Below are 17,759 nucleotides of genomic sequence, written 5' to 3'. Positions count from 1 at the left end.
TTCCTCTGCTGCTTCTCATGGATTTTTGTCATATGTTTTTAAATTTAAAAGTATATTTGAATAATGGGAAGCATTATATGCTTGTTGTAAAGAATTTGGTAGGTTCAGAAGCGAATAAAGAACAAAAAACACCGAGAAGTCCATAATTCAATCTCCACTATTATTCACAGAAGGATGTATTTCTTTTGCCTTTTAATATTCATTTTTATGTGATACTATAGGATAAATATGTTTGTACATAAGTACGTGTGTGTTGCTTTTCATAGGTGTAATAATTTCCAGAGATATATTACAGCTTCCTCTCTTTGCCTAATGCTCTATTCCCATTATCTGGTTCTCAGTTAGAGCTCAAGATAGATGTAGGGGCCCTTTTCCCAGGTAAATATTGACTTGATCTCTGTTAGCAGCCAAGAATTCCCAAGTTTGATAGATGGATTGGTGTGCTTTTGAGCCTGGTAATGCTGGACAGCCAACTCTTGGAAACACTAAAATGCCTGTTATTTGAGGTGATGCCATAAATAGAGAGCATTTTGCTTCTTTGGGAAAATTTTTTTCCCTTTCTAGTTTACTAAATATAAACTGTTATACATTTTATGTTTTTATTTTTAAATTTTTGTTGAAGTAGAGTTGATTTATAATGTCATGTTAGTTTCAGGTGTGCAGCACAGTGGTTCAGATTACATATGTATGCATACACATATATATGTATTCTTTTTCAGATTCCTTTCACTTATAGGCTATTACAAAATACTGAGTATAGTTCCCTGTTGTACATTTTAAATGTAGGAATAATTGTTTGTTCTAACCCCTTACTACTCAAAGTGTGATCCATAGACCAGCAGCATTGGTGTCACCTTGGAGCTTGTTTGATATGTATAGTTTCTGACCCAACCCGAATGAGAATCTACATTTTAATGAATATCTCAGGTGAATTTGGGTGTACATTAAAGTTTGAGCGGCACTGTTTTAATCCTTCCAAAATGTTTAGTTCTTTGCTACCTGGTAGTTGGACTGTGGCTTGGATTTTATTTTATTTCATAGAAATAGAAGGGGACGAGAATATAGTCACTATGTAACCAAGTTGTTTTTTTCAATATGGTGTTGTGTGATAAATATTTACAAAATAGATTAGTTTTTTTTCTTTTCATAGTTAGGGAAACATACATATGCATTTATTTTTTCTTAGTGAAACTTTGAAATATTCTGGCATTTTATTTTTATATAACAGATGAGAAAATTATTTTGTATGAGGGATGACAAAGTGATTTTTTTTAAAAACAATTTTCAAAAACACTGAATGAGTGCTTGTGAAGGGGTTTTCAAAAATATCCCTGTGACACAGACCTACTAGAGAATGGACTTGAGGATACGGGGAGGGGGAAGGGTAAGGGAGACGCAAGAGGGAGGAAATATGGGGATATATGTATATGTATAGCTGATTCACTTTGTTATACAGCAGAAAGTAACACACCATTGTAAAGCAATTATACTCCAATAAAGAAGTTAAAAAAAATCCCTGTGTATATTTTCATTTTTATCAATGTAATGAAAGTCTTCAAATACATTTCTTCAGTGTGCTAGTCAGATAATACCAAGTTTTTAAGACCTAGAGTTGTTCCACAGTTGCAAATGGCATCTCCTGGATTCACTCCCTCTATTAAATTTCCCAGTTTTATGTCATCATTCTTCACCCAACCCTAATAATAATACATCTTACCACTTGCCTAGATTTAACTGTTAAAAACAATTAGTAGAGGTTTTTGTCTTGTTTGAACTCATGGTTCCTGTCACAATCAGGTTGACATCTAGATATGTAGTTCCGCATCTCTTGACAACTGGGATTCTGAAAGTTTGGAATGAATGTAAGAATGGCAATGATTTCTGTTACTCCTCTTTGGCACCAGAATGGGTACTAAAGCAATCTTAAAAATCTACAGCAGCACTATGCAGTAGAAATATATGTGAGCCACATACGTAATTTTAAATTTCTAGTAGCCACACTAAAAAAAAGTAAAAGGAAATGTGAAATTATTTTTAATATATATTTTCATTAGTCCAGTATATCCACATTATTATCATTTTATGTAATTAGTATAAAATATTAATGAGATATTTAATATTTTTTCATGCTAAATCTTTGAAATCAAGTGTGTATGTTATGCTTATAGCACATCTCAATTCAGGCTAGCCATATTTCCATGCTCACAGCCACCTGTGTGTGGCTAGTAACTACTAACCATAATGGACAGTGTACACACAGAACTTTTTGGAATAGGAGTGGTTTAAACATCTATTTCTAGGAATCTGTTGGACACCTTTCTTTTTCCCTTGTCTATTCTCCATTTATTTCTATCTAGATCCCAGTTTCTCTAGGGTTAAGCTCAGTTGCCCTCTCTCCCTTTTTCCCTCCTCCATTTCTTTGTTTTTTTGAATTTTTCCCATAGTATTTCACTAAGTTGTTCCCTCTACTTGGTCTCTCCTTGATTTGTGTTCTCCCAGTCTCTTCTCCTGTTTCTCCTTCCCTCTACTCTCCTCCTCCCCTTTTACCTCCTTCCCTGCTTCATCTCCTCTCTCTTCACTCTTCCCTATCCGCTTCCCCTATTCCTCCTTCCTTCTGTTTCTTCTCTCCTTCTCTTCCGCCGTCATACCACTGTATAGAATGATGCATCTCTGTAATGAAGGCCCTAGGCTTTTGAGCTTTTCGTATTCTTGTTTGTTTTTTGTTTTGCCATATCCTTTGTTTATAGTTTTCATATTTCTCTCTGAAAAGGGCTTGTAGCAGCCCTCTTATATTGCTGTTTTAAATTATTTAAACATACTTACTGGAATTTTTCTACAATATGAGGGACTAAACCTTGGGTCAGGGTGTGAGGGGCTGTTCAATTAGTAAAATCCATGAACATGAGACTTGATAAAAACTCACTTGGCTGCCTGGTGATACAGTGAGGAAAGCATGAACTTCAGATCAAGTAAATGGGGTCTTACAGCCCAGCTCTGACCCTAACAAGGCAGTCTTGGGCAGATTTCGTTACTCAGAGAATTTTGCTGCAATTAGAAGCAAGGTGTCAGTACAGTGCCTGGTACATAATATATACTCCGTAACAGGTAATGCCTTACAACCTAGGGTTTGTTTTTTGTTTTCTTTTGCATTTTTTGCCACTTTTCAGGAATTTTTGTTGATTCTAAAAAGGTGAGTCTGCTTAATAGTTTGAGTTGCAGGTTGGTAAGCTGTTACTGTAACAGGGTTTTTCAACATGAGCAACATTGGTATATTGGGCCAGATAATTATTTGTTTTGGGAAGCTGTCTTGTTCATTGTAGTGTGTTTAGCTGCATCCCTTGCCTCTACCCACTAGATACCAGTAGCACACCTCCACCAGTTGTCACAAGCAAAAATGTCTCAAAGCATTGCCGAATGTTTCCTAGGGGACAGTCATCCCCTAGGTGATAAGTAAAGGTCTGTAGGTTTTATTATAAAATTTCTCCAAATACCTAGCACAAAATAAATGCTTATTGAATTTAATCATAATATAACGTGTCTTTGAATTCCATTTTGTTAGTGAGCTACGGTAATAAATATTTACAGAGCTGGTATTCTTTTAAAATCTGTAAGTTCATTAACTTACAGAGTAAAATTTATAAATTCTTAGAAATTTCTAAGAATAGCTCTATAGAATAAGAAAATAAGAAACAGGATTATGATTCCAGGAGACCGGTTAGACAGGAGTTAGTTGGTCACCTTTCACTGTGTTCCTATAATAGGTTATATATGTGTCTACTAAATTTTATCTGCTCTTTTGTTATCATTATTATTTATTGTGTGTGACTCTTATTAAACTAAGTTTATTAAATGTAAGAAATATGTATTTAATTTTTTACTCTTAATCCCTCTCTTCCCCAAATCCTGGCACATATCAAGTGTTTAATTAAAGGTATTGTATTACATTGGGATGATTTTGCAGTTTAAATAAGAGTTTTTGTTGTACTAGCATTTTTTTTGTTATTAAGTAACAAAACAAACTAGGATTAAGTTAATTTAGTAGATCAATGGGGCTAAAATGTTGTAGAGGGTGGCCTTTATCTACAGAATTAAACCTCCTTTTAAGGTATGAAGAGAGGGTGCTAGTGTTGTGATCCTAGAACCATGTGAATGTCACACACCCATGCTTGCCTTCTGACATCATTTCACTAGATAAAGTATTGTGTATAACAGGCTGCTGATGAATATAATCTTAGTATTCTATTTTTAAAACTGACAACATGCTCATAATCTAAAGACCTGTTTTTAAAGATGAAAATGTTTTAGCTCTTTTACATTTTAAAGTTCTCTTTTCCTATATTTAATCTCATATATTAAAAGCTCCAAAGGAATCTTTATTTTGTTCTGTTTTTAAAAACTTCAAAATTATATAAGTTAAATATAAAAATTTAAATGGTACTAAACAGTATATGGTAAAAAGTGAAATTCCTCTCTCTCATCTCCTTCCCATCCACCTCCTTATCCTGACAAAAATACCGTTCCTTACAGGTAACCACTAGAAAGTATTTATTCTTCTCTGGTATAATTATAAATATGTGTGTGTGTGTGTGTGTGTGTGTGTGTGTGTATTTCAGTGAGTTGTGAGAATTAAATAAGCTAAACAAAACGAAGTGTCTAATGCTCAGTTTATTTACCATTTGTTATATGTATACATAAAGGTTTTTTTCAATAAGATCTTGAGATTTATTGATTTGTAGTTTGTGTTTTTTCCACTTTCCAATATATCATAGTCCTTTTCTATAAATGTAGATCTACTTTTTAGTAGCTGCATATGTGTGTTGATAGATTTATGTGTGTGTGCATATCCATCCATATGTATGTGCATCCAAGTATACATACATATGCGTAATACATACACCGTAATTTATTTAATCATTCCATCGTTAGAAAATAGAAGTTTTTCCTCCTTTTTGCATTTTAAATTAATGCATTAGTAACACCCTTGTGTACTGTCTTGTGTAGAATAGAATTTTAAAAGTGTAATTATTTAGCCAAGAGCATTTGTACTTTGTATTTTAAAACCTACTTATAAATTGCCTTCTGAAAAGACTATGCTGTGGAATTCTAATTTGTGATAAGATTTTTTTGAAGTTTGGATTATTCTTTCTGTTGCTCATTGAGGAGAACTGTTTAGTTAACCTTCAGAGCCATATAAGTAAAATGGGAATAGCATTTAACTGCCCAGTTTTAACTGATCATTATATATTTTTTAAAGTTAATAATTTTAATAAACAGCTCAGACATTTTTATTACCTAGAGATGGTTTAGACTTCTATTTTAACTTGGTCAGAATATAATATTGATAGCCCCCTTTTATTATTTTAGTATTTGTAAGAAAGTTCTATGGATTAATGATAACAAATAGGTTGATGTTGCACATGGATTTTAATAGGCAAAATATACCAGTGATATGTTATCAAAACCTTTACCTCATTCATTCATTCATTCATATTATTTTTTGGCCATGCTACGCGGAATGCAGGATCTTAGTTCCCCAACCAGGTATCGAACCAGTGCCGCCTGCAGTGGAAGCGCGGAGTCTTAACCACTGGACTTCCAGGGAAGCCCCATACCCCATTTAAAAATAAGATATTACGTAACAGTATTTGTTTTGTTTATATTAAAAAAATTAAATTTAATAGTTATGCTCATAAAAGAATTGCAGACTTCTGATGATATTGAATGCTTAAGTTGGTTTATAAGTAACAAATGTAACAAACCTAATTCACCTGAGCTAAAGTAGCAATAAAAGGAAGTTATTTACTCTTATGATGAGGAAGACCACGTGTCAGGTCTTAATTTCAGGCAGAATGACCTAGGGGTTGAAAAAATGTTAATTGCATTCTGTCTCTCCATTTCTCAGCTCTTTTCTTTTAGGTTAGCTTCATTCTCAAACGCTTTCCATATGACTAAGATACATCATCTTTATAGCTTTCAGTCATAAAAGGAGAGGGTAGCCCTCTCTTAAAACTTCTACATGGGGCTTCCCTGGTGGCGCAGTGGTTGAGAGTCCGCCTGCCGATGCAGGGGAAACGGGTTCGTGTCCCAGTCCGGGAAGATCCCACATGCCGCGGAGCGGCTAGGCCCGTGAGCCATGGCCGCTGAGCCTGCGCGTCCGGAGCCTGTGCTCCGCAACGGGAGAGGCCACAACAGTGAGAGGCCCACGTACCACCAAAAAAAAAAAAAACAAAAAAACAAAAAAACACTACCTGAACTCTGGTCCTATTTAGTGACATTAAGCTAGGTATTGTGACTGATAGTCATAAAAACACATGTGGTGGGGAGTGACTGAACTCCAGTGAAATATGTGATGTCTAATAATTTAGCATTTTAAGTGACTGTTAGGATGCTAATTCTTAACATTTTGAAAGGTCTTTAATGATTTCTAAGCATCAACAGTAATTTATTCTTAATATTCACAAACCTATGTGGTAGGGCAGGCATTGTTATAAGATAGAATTGAAGAAATTGCTACCTAATGATTGAAGGTTAATTAGTAATTCAGTCAGTAGTTGAGGCAGGATGAGATTACCATTGTTTAAATTTACCAGTTCAGCGTTCTTCTTGCTATTTCTGCCTATCTCTCTCCCAGAGTTAAGAGTTAAAGGGTTTCACCTCAATATCAAAAAAACAAACAACCAGCAATCCCACTACTGGGCGTATACCCTGAGAAAACCATAATTCATAAAGAGTCATGGACCACAATGTTCATTGCAGCTCTGTTTACAATAGCCAGGACATGGAAGCAAACTAAGTGTCCATCAACAGGTGAATGGATAAAGAAGATGTGGCACATATATACAATGGAATATTACTCAGCCATAGAAAGAAACGAAATTGAGTTATTTATAGTGAGGTGGATGGACCTAGAGTCTGTCATAGAGTGAAGTAAGTCAGAAAGAGAAAAACCAATACCGTATGTTAACACATATATATGGAATCTAAAAAACAAACGAACAGAAATGGTCATGAAGAACTTACGGGCAAGACGGAATAAAGACGGAGACCTACTAGAGAATGGACTTGAGGATATGGGAGGGGGTTAGGGTAAGCTGGGACAAAGTGAGAGAGTGGCGTGGACATATATACACTACCAGATGTAAAATAGATAGCTAGTGGGAAGCAGCCGCATAGCACAGGGAGATCGGGATAGGGGGGGGGTGGGAGGGGGGGAGATGCAAGAGGGAAGAGATATGGGGATATATGTATAACTGATTCACTTTGTTATAAAGCAGAAACTAACACACCATTGTAAAGCAATTATATGCCAATAAAGATGTTAAAAAAAAAAAAGTTAAAGGGTTGGATTTGTAGGGTTTGTTTATTTAAATCAGTAGATTAGTAAGGTAGTGAGTCAGTCACTACAAACATTTTTTATTAAAATAATTTATTCTTATTCCTAATATTTTGAAGCTTAACAATAGATGAACTCCTGGTGATTAACAGTGAAAGAGTAATGTGTCTTTGATAATCGAAAATTTAGAATCTTATCAATGTCTTCTCTGATTTCTTTTTTTTTTTTTAATTAAATCTTTATTTATTTATCTTTGGCTGTGTTGGGTCTTTGTTTCTGTGCGAGATCTTTCTCTAGTTGCGGCAAGCGGGGGCCACTCACTATCGCGGCCTCTTGTTGTGGAGCACAGGCTCCAGACACGCGGGCTCAGTAGTTGTGGCTCACGGGCCTAGTTGCTCCGCGGCATGTGGGATCTTCTCAGACCAGGGCTCGAACCCGTGTCCCCTGCATTGGCAGGTAGATTCTCAACTGCTGCGCCACCACGGAAGCCCTTCTCTGATTTCTTATTCCTGATATGTGTGAATTATTTACATATAGAAAATTTAGTCTCTACTTGGGATAATTCTAATTCAAAAGGGATATTTTCATTTAAGACTGATTAGTAAGACCCTCTTCTATAATTCTGTAAGCAATATGACAGCACAATTTAGCCACCATTGAAAGCATAGTCCTAATATCTTACTGTCCCTGGAAAATAGGCAGATGATTATGACTAATATGCTGTGTTTCATTGCAAAATGTTTTTTAGTTGTTACTGGTGATTTTCCAGTTTCCAACTGAGTGGACATTTTTCTCAGAAACATTTCTTGCAGTTCAAATACATTTATATTAGGTAGCAGAAAATGAAACTCCTTTCTAAATAATTTCCAAATTGTGTGTGGTTTTTGGAAATCATAATAATAACTTTGAAAAAATTTTTACCTTTTCAACAAAACTGCTAATTCTAGCAAATGTTAAATAGTGAACAGTTATACATTTTGTGGTTTGAGAAGGGGAGTAATTTTGAAATTATGTTTCTCTGAATCTATAGTTTTCTGCAAGGATATCTAGTAAGTGTGAAAAAGAAAATGCAGGAAAAGAGAACCAAGTACAATACTTAGGGGAGAAACTAACCCTTGACAGGGTAAGATTTTTTTATACTTCTACGTTTCAAAGCATTTCATTTTATTAACAAACTGTAGCAGAAGAATGGAAGCACTGCCTTTTTAGAAATGGAGTTGTTTTAAGAAAGCAACATTTCTCCCATTTTAAAAGCACAGTATCTTATATGTTAATAATAGAAAAATGAAGCTTAGAATTTTTTTTAAGTTTATGAATTAGAATACCTCCAAGGTCTAAGTGATAACACCATGTTAAGGAGTCCTTTTATTTTTCTTTTTCATTAATATATGATGCCATATAGTGACAGTGCTAGTTATCTGAAATATCTGGGGAATCTCAAATGAATACTAAATTATTTTTAGTAGTGTAGTGATAAGGTTCTTTTTGTGTTTTAATCCTTTGAAATGGGCAATATTTGTATGTGTGTTTTTAGTTAGCTGTTCTGGGAAAAAAAAATACTAAATTCACTTACTCATTTTATGTGTTTATAGCCAGAGTGTGGTTCTCCAGACTCTTGATTCATACCATTTTTGAGGCTGGAGAAATGAAATAAGATGGTAATGTTCAGTTAATTCTATTTTTAAATCCACCCCCTTCCCCCATGTAAATTTTTTTTGCTCTTCTTGTTTTTTCTTTTCCCATGTAGGTAATTTTAATACTAAAGTACAGTCACATTTCACTGGGCTCTGGACTTAGACTGGTTTGGTTTGATTTCTGGCTTTACCACTTAATAGCTTTGTGGTGTTTGGAAGTCATATTACCATCTCTAGCCTCAGTAGTCTTTATTTACCAAAATACTACTTACTTTCTAGGGTTGACAAGATTAATAGTCAATAAATGCTACTTCTGTTACTATTTATGAATACTGTACTGTATGTATAACCCTTCCCAGATTAGGTAAGTAATAGATATTCATTGTAAACATTTATAAAATACAGAAAAGCACAGAAAGGAGAATAATCACCTATGATTGTACTTCAGAATTTTTTCATTATTTATTTATTTATTTAGAATTTTATTTATTTTTTTAATGCAGCAGGTCCTTATTAGTGTACTTCCATTTTTTTATGTTAAAATGTTGATGTATAGACTTCTTTAAAAATGTACTTTAAAAATGTATATTTTTTTAAAAATGTATATCTTTTAGAATATTTTCCCTAACTCACCAGTACATTATGCAGGTTATTCCTTGTGTTTCAGTATTATGTAATAGTAACATCTGCATAAGTTTCCTCCTTTATGAGCATTTTGTTTCTAGTTCCTTATTATTGTAAATTATGTCATAAGGATCTTGTGCTTGAACCTACTTTATATTTTAAATTATTAATATAAATCACCAAAAGCAGGTTCTGATTTGGGTGCATTTTTCCAATTTATTTTACAATATGTGTTTAGTTTATAATTTCATCAACAGTGTATTTTCTTATCTGGTATAATCATGTTAAAAAACAGTTTCTTGGGGCTTCCCTGGTGGCGCAGTGGTTGAGAGTCTGCCTGCCGATGCAGGGGACACGTGTTCGTGCCCCGGTCCGGGAAGATCCCACATGCCGCGGAGCGGCTAGGCCCATGAGCCATGGCCGCTGAGCCTGCGCGTCCGGAGCCTGTGCTCCGCAAGGGGAGAGGCCACAACAGTGAGAGGCCCGCGTACCACAAAAAAAAACAAAAAACAAAAAAACAGTTTCTTGCCAGTTTGGTAAGCTTTATTTTAATGGCATTTTACAATGTATTTGATTCAGATTTTAGGAAATAGGAAATATGTCATGTTTATTTATCAGTTTTATTTCTTCAGTAAATTCTTTGTGCATGTTATTTGCCTCTTCTGATAAATCTTTCTGCAGTTTGTTTAGACCTTCACATTATAAGGTCCTGCCCATATTACTTTGCTGTGAGGGTGGAATGTTATGAGCTAAATTGTGCTCCATCCTCTGCCCCCTCCCCCCAAGTTTGTTTGTTGAAGTTCTATCCCAGTACCTCAGAATGTGTCTGTATTTGGAGATAATTCCATTAAAGAGGTAATTAAGGTAAAATGGAATTATATGAGTGGTCCCTAATCCAATATGACTGATGTACTGATAAGAAAAGATAAAGACACAGACACACATAGAGGAAAGATCATGTGAAGACACACAGAGAGATGATAGACATCTACAGGCCAAGGAGTGAGGAGGCCCTCAGAATAAAGAAACTGTCAGGACACTTTGATATTGGACTTCTAGCATCCAAAATCATGAGAAAATAAATTTCTGTGTTACAAGCCACCAAATTTGCTGTGTTTGTTACAGCAGCCCTAGCAAACAAATACAGGGCCTAAATCTTTTGCCTATTATGTTTTTCCAAATATTTTTGACTAATATGTTATTTAACTTTTAATTTTAGGTATGCCATTGGTTTTCTAGAGGTATAGAAAATTTCCTGTCTTGTCCCAAAGCTTAGGAAATCTTACATTATTATTATTATTTTTTAAACTTCTTTATTGGAGTATAATTGCTTTACAATGGTGTGTTAGTTCTGTTGATATACATATGTATAAAAAATCTCATCCTTCTCAGTATTTAAGTACTTACAACATTGTATAACAAAACACAATAAAAACAATAAATAAAAATTTTTTCATACTCTTTGACACTCTAAACCTTCTTTATCATATTTCAGAATTTTAAGGAATTTATAGGAATACCAGTATAATCATTTTGGATAAAGGCCTGTGAAGGAAAGCTTTTTAGCTTGTTTTGCCTATTTACCTATTTACACAGCAGTTTCCTGCCACATAAAGTGATCATTTTTATAGTCTTTTCCCCTGCTATGAAAATGTTACAGTATCTGAGGGTTCCTGTATTCCTATCCCCTACCCTGTTGTTTTTTTTTTTTTTTTTTTGCCTCTGAAGAAGAAATTGGACAGGAAGTTTTACAAGGATCCTACCAATAGAACAGTGAGTTTATATCATTAGTTTTTTGCTACAGTATTGTGCTTTTCACAGAGGCAGATGTGCTGGTCACTTTGGTTGGTTTTTAACTTCTTAACTTCATACTGAGAAAGAGTAATAATAGCACTTGAAGACCCTTCTGATCATTCATGTTAATGAAATGATCAACTTTCTCTTTAATCCTTTTCAGTTAGGCCCAATAAATAACTTGAGAAGCTTTATGTAACTTTTATATAAAAGTCAGTTTTCAAAACTCAGACTAGATCAACGTGATATGTTGTCATCCAGGTGGGATGCAAATAGCTAGTATTAGATCAGTATTCTTAATTAAAAAAAAAAAAAAAAAAGGAAAGCCTGTTAGAAGGCATCAGGCAACTGCTCTGGCTGTAAGGGAGGTAGGAACCAAGACTTCAGAGAAGAGAGAATCTTGTGGAGATTATCTAACTTCTCTAGCAACATTTACCTGGGGGATACTGGCTAATGTGGAATGTGGACAGGAAGCTAAAAATTTAGACTGTAGTCCCAGGAGTACTATTGCTGAAACATGGGAAAAACAGCACAGAGCTTTTGATGGAGACCATCAATGGGAGAAATCAAGTAAAAGGAGATTCTCCCTTCAGTACATTTATTTGTTGAATCCTGGGATGAGAAATATAAAATCCTAAGCAGAAAATCTTTGAAAATCAGGGTGGACTTCTAGTGTTTTTATAAAACAAAAATGAGACGTGTCATCCTCTTGAGATTGGTCCCTTGAACAACAAGCTTTCAGTTGAAACCTGAGGGAAAAACCAGAGGTAGACTGAGTATTACCAGGGCAGCAGCCTAATATGGACTCACCGTTGTCCATTGGTCTGACAAAGAGAAGGATGAACCCTTTGTGGAGAAAGATAACGTAGTCAGGAATCTCTGCAAGTTTTTATGTCCAAAGATAGGATCCACCAAAAGACAGGACTACATGACCAGAACAAAGGGAAAAACAGATAATAAAAACAGACTCAGAGATTATCTACATCATTTATATCCATTTAGATGATAAGCACTTTAAATATTTTAAATGTAGTTAATATATCAAGAAAATAGAGGAAACTATGGAGAAAATAGGTGAAAAATGAAGATTTTTTTCATTATGATATTGGATGTGTGCAAAGTTAAATGGAAACACAATATGTAAAATTAAAAATTCACTAGATAGGTATAATAGAAGATTAGACTTATCAGAAGGTAAATAAATAGGAAATACCCAGCTGGACGACAGAAAAAAAAGAGAAAGGAGAAAACAGAAAAGAGGACTTAGAGATTTGAGGTATACACAAAAAGATCGAACATTTGAATTACCAGAAAAAGAGGAGAGAGAATTGGGCAAAACTACTTTTGAAGAGAGACAGAATTTTCTAAAACTGATAAAATATATCAACCTAGAGATTCGGAAATTTCTGTTTTCCCTAAGCAGGGATGCAAATGAAACCACCCTTGAACAGCAAGAGTGCTGAAATCAAAGATAAAAAAATCTTGAAAGGAGTCTGAAAAAAAGGGTAAGACCTTCAAAGGAGCCAACAGTAAGACTCATATCAGACTTCTCAACAAACAATGGAAGCCATCTTGAAATTGTTTTAAGAAAAGAGCAAACCTAACAATTTATATAAATCCAGCAAAATGTCCTCCAGAAACGTAAGTGGAAAAAAATCATTTCTGGGCAAACAAAACCCAAAAAAATCCATTGCCAGCAACCTTGGCTATAAAACAAATGAAGATACCAATAAAACAGATCAACAAAATGAACTGAGGATTCTTTAGGCAGAAGAGAGAACATCCCATAAAGGTACCACTGGAGTGAAGAATAATGGAAGTGGTGAATTTGAGAGTAAATATAAATTGATATCGATTAAATATTAACTAAAAACAAAAATAATGTCTTATGGAGCTTAAAAGATAGAAAAAACAAAAAGTGAAAGGTGAGAGGAGTAAATGGAGTTGAAGTATTAGAGTCTCATATTATTGAGAACATGGTAAAGTAGTAATTTCTGTTAGACTGTAATAAGTCAAAAATGCATGTAATCTCTATGGTAACCACTAAAAGAATAGTTTTTTTTAATAGCTTAATTTATTATTTATTTATTTTATTTATTTTTGGCTGCGTCGGGTCTTAGTTGCAGCATGTGGGATCTTCATTGAGGCCTGCGGGATCTTTTGTTCCAGCGCGCAGGCTTCTCTCTCTAGCTGTGGCATGTGGGTTTTCTCTTCTGTGGTTGTGGTGCGTGGGCTCTGTAGTTTGCAGCATGCGGGCTCTAGTTGAGGTGCGTGAGCTCAGTGGTTGTGGCATGCAGGCTTAGTTGCCCCACGGCATGTGGGATCTTAGTCCCCTGACCAGAGATCGAACCCATGTCCCCTGCATTGCAAGGCAGATTCTTTACCACTGGACCACCAGGGAAGTCCCAGGAATGGTTTTTAAAACAGTAAGAGTATGGAGGGGGAAAAAAGAATAATAAAAAACAGCTGGTTAATTCATACAAAGGCAAGAAACCTAGAACTGTCAGGTCAAATGAACGATAAGATGATAGAAATAAATCATACTCAGACAGTAGAATCATATTTTTCAAAATTTTATTAGAGAAAAATACCTTTTTTTTTCAGTCTAAAAAAGTAATGTATGTAAATAAGCAAAAATACATGCTTATGTTTATGCATACTTGTTTTGTTTTTCTGACAGCTGCTTTGTGATATTGGCCTCAATGAAGAAAAACTGGGTTTTAACTATGAGGATATCATAATTTGGTAAGTATAATTCAGTTGCCTTCCTCATCCCTTCTGGATTTTAGTAATTTCAGTTTTAGTAATTTTAAACTAAAAATAGAGTATAACACCTTGTTTTGATTTTATAGAAACAGTTGTTTGAATGTTAGAAAAATTCAGGATCTCCAACATTTTTAACTGTTATCCTGTTGTTCTTACTGATATTTTGTAATTATCAAATATAAAGAACCAAAGCTAATGTTGAAAAGTACCTGGACTTCTACAGTCTAAACTTTTAAGTTAAATCGCAGAATAAAAGTTCTCATACTATTCCCAAGAGCAAGAAGAACCTGTACAGTTATCTCTAGATCTCACCTAAGACACAGTGTGTTTATGACAAACTTGATTTGCTCAAGCCCACGAGAGGCGTAATGTTACAGTTTCATAGCCATCGTTTTGGCATCGTTTAAAATTGGTATAAGTAGTTTCTTCCTACTGTCATTATAAAGTATTTTTATTTATTGGTTTAAACCAATGATTCTTTGGGAGAAGTGAAACAAGTAGGTAGATAGAGGGGGATAGACTGTAGAGGTATATGTGATACAGCTTGAAAAAGGCATATTTAATTTCCCACTGTTTATATAAAATAAACTACAGAAGGTAGAACAGACCTCTTAACATTTTCTTGATTGGTAGGAATATACCAAGGAGGCAAAAATTAAAAAATAACATTAGTGAAGTTCCATGGCTTACAGTGAATGATTTTTATATATGTAAAATGACTAGTAGCTTTGTTTATTTCAACTGAAGAAGGATTTGGTACCATAGTTTTATGTGTATTTGAAACTCATGCAGCAAGATTTTTTGTTTGTTTTCATATAGCTTGCGGTTAGCTTTATTGAATGAAGCAAAAGAAGTGCGGGCAGCAGGGCTACGAGCTCTTCGGTATCTCATCCAAGACTCCAGTATTCTGCAGAAGGTGCTAAAATTGAAAGTGGACTATTTAATAGCCAGGTAATTTTCTTAGAGCTCCCTATGTTTTTATATGTTTTTTAAAATTGTGTATTAAGTTTTAGCATACCTACCATAAAGTATACAGGTTTTTAGTGTAAAGCCTGATAATTTTTACAGGTAGATACAACCAAGTACCCTATTATCCTGAATAAGATACGGAACATTTTCAGCATCCCAATCAAGTTCCCTTGTGTCCCCAGTCAGTAGTAAACATTACTCTGACTTTTTTCATCCTAGTTTTTCCTATTCTTGAATGTCGTATATTGGAAGTATACATTACTCTTTTCTTTCCTCAGTGTTATCTGTGAGATTTGTCCACGTTGATTTAAAAAAAAAATTCTGTGTAGTATTTTATGTTGTGAATAGAGCACAATTTATTTAATCCATTCTGTTGATTTTTTTCTTGGTTGTTGTCAGTGTTTGGCTATTTTGAATAAAGCTGCCCTGAACATTCTTGCACAAGTCTGTTGGTGGACGTGTGCACTCATTTCTTTTAGGTATATATGTAGGAGTGGAATTGCTGGGTGATAAGTTTTATGTATATTTAACTTTAGTAGTTACTGCCAAACAGTTTTCCAAAGTGATTGTACTGATTTACACTCCTACCAGAAATGTTTGAGCGTTCCAATCCCTCCACATCCTCATCATCATTTGCTCTTTTCAGTTTTTAATTTTACCCTTTTCTGCTGTGGTTTTCATTGTGAGTTTCATTGTGGTTTTAATTTCTGTTTCCCTTTCATTTGCTTGCTGACTGTTTGGATATCCTCTTTGTCTTTTGCTCATTTGTAAACTGGATTGTCTATCTTTTTGTGTAGGAGTTCTTGATGTCTTCTGGATATGATTCCTTTCGAGTATATGTATTGAGAATATCTTCTCAAAGTCAGTCTACCTTGTCTTCTTACTCTTCTTAATTAATAAAATCCAATATAGCAGTCTTTTATTTTATAGTTAATGTTTTTGGTCTCTTTGGACGATAATATTCTGTTTTTTCTTCTAAAGGTTTTATTCCGTATATGTTGAAATAGGTGTCAGGTCACAATTTATTTTTATCAATATCCAGTAAATATTAGAGGCATTTAGTGAAAAGATTCTCCTTTCATGTCTAAATTAGTTTCATTTTTGTTGTAAGTCAGGTAACTGATAAGTATGGATCTGTTTTTGCTTTCCCTATTCTCTTTGTTTGGTCTGTTTGTCTATTCTTGCTCCATTTTCTCCCTGTTTTAAATGACTGCAGCTTGACAATAAGTGTTGATATGTATTAGTATAAATCCTCCAGCTTTTCTTCTATTTTGGGTTCTGTATTTCCATGTGAATTTTAGAAAATCAACTTGTCCATTTCCATAAAACTTTCTGGGATATCAATAGTAATTACATTGAAGCTCTGTGTGAATTTGGGGTGAATTGATATCGTAATAATATCGAATCTTCCAAACCTTTAATTTATTTGGAACTTTAATTTCTCTCAACATTTTGTAGTTTTCTATGCAGAGAGGTCTTGCACATATTTGTTAGGTTTATCCTAAGGCATGTATTAGATGATATAGTATTAATGTAATTAAAATTTTTCTTTTTCACAGTTTTTGCTGCTAATATATAGAAAAATAATTGTAGGGTTTTATGTTTTGTTTTTGTATATTCTTATCTCGGTGATCTGACTAAATTCACTTTTTAATTCTAATTGTTTTTAAGGTTATTTTAGAGTTTCTATGTACATTAGCATTAATTGCAAATGATGACCCTTTTATTTCTTCCTTCCCAATCCTTATATTTTTCTTTTCCTCACCATATCGCACTGGTTAGAATATTGCACTGACTAGAAATGGTAATTGGATAACTATGTTTTGCTCCTGAACTTAAGTTGAAAGTGTTCAGTATTTTGCCATTATTTATGATACTTGCTGTAGACTCTTAGTGGATTTCTTTATATTCCTTGTTTGCGTTCCTGAAGTAAACACCACTTTTTAGTGATGTCTTTTTATTTTACATGTAACTGTATTGGGTTTGCTAATATTCCGTGGAAAAATTTTTGCAGTTATATTTATGAGAGGTATTGGCCTATATTTTTCCATTGTTCTAATATTCTTTTTGTTTTTGGTATCAAGAGTATGTTTACAAAACAACTAAGGAAATGTTGCCCTCTTTTTATATTCTCTAGAAGAATTTATGTAAGAACTTATGTAAGATACTGCTTTTTACCTTACATGATTAGTAGAGTTCACCGGCGAATCTGGCCCTGGGGTTTTCTTTTTTAGGAAGTTTTAATATTATGGACTCAATTTTTTTTTATTTTGGCTGCGTTGGGTCTTTGTTGCTCCACATGGGCTTTCTCTAGTTGCGGCGAGCGGGGGCTACTCTTCATTGCGGTAGCTTCTCTTGTTGCGGAGCATGGGCTCTAGGCATGTGGGCTTCAGTAGTTGCAGCACATAGGGTCAGTAGTTGCAGTGCGCGGGCTTTAAGGCACGAGGGCTTCAGTAGTTGTAGCACATGGGTTTAGTTGCTCTGCGGCATGTGGGATCTTCCCAGACTAGAGCTTGAACCCGTGTCGCCTGCATTGGCAGGCGGATTCTTAACTACTGCGCCACCAGGGAAGTCCCCCTGTCAGTTCTTGCTTTATATATATATATATATATATATATATATTTTTTTTTTTTTGCTTT

General features: G+C 34.5%; 1 protein-coding gene across 7 annotated transcripts in view; it reads left to right on the top strand.

The window, feature by feature from the left end:
* Window positions 1-17,759, top strand: part of RICTOR (RPTOR independent companion of MTOR complex 2) — a 124,511-nt gene that overhangs the window by 32,330 nt on the left and 74,422 nt on the right. For all 7 annotated transcript variants that reach the window (XM_007108191.4, XM_007108189.4, XM_055086529.1 and 4 more), the window contains exons 4-5: window positions 14,066-14,130; window positions 14,971-15,102. In XM_007108191.4, the coding sequence (XP_007108253.1) occupies window positions 14,066-14,130; window positions 14,971-15,102 (197 nt within the window). The remainder of the gene's footprint in view (window positions 1-14,065; window positions 14,131-14,970; window positions 15,103-17,759) is intronic.

The sequence above is a fragment of the Physeter macrocephalus genome, chromosome 8 (assembly GCF_002837175.3).
Source record: "Physeter macrocephalus isolate SW-GA chromosome 8, ASM283717v5, whole genome shotgun sequence".
NCBI classification, from domain to species: Eukaryota; Metazoa; Chordata; class Mammalia; order Artiodactyla; family Physeteridae; genus Physeter; species Physeter macrocephalus.
Note: the sequence above shows the minus strand (reverse complement) of the source record. Positions and strands in the feature narration are given on the sequence as shown.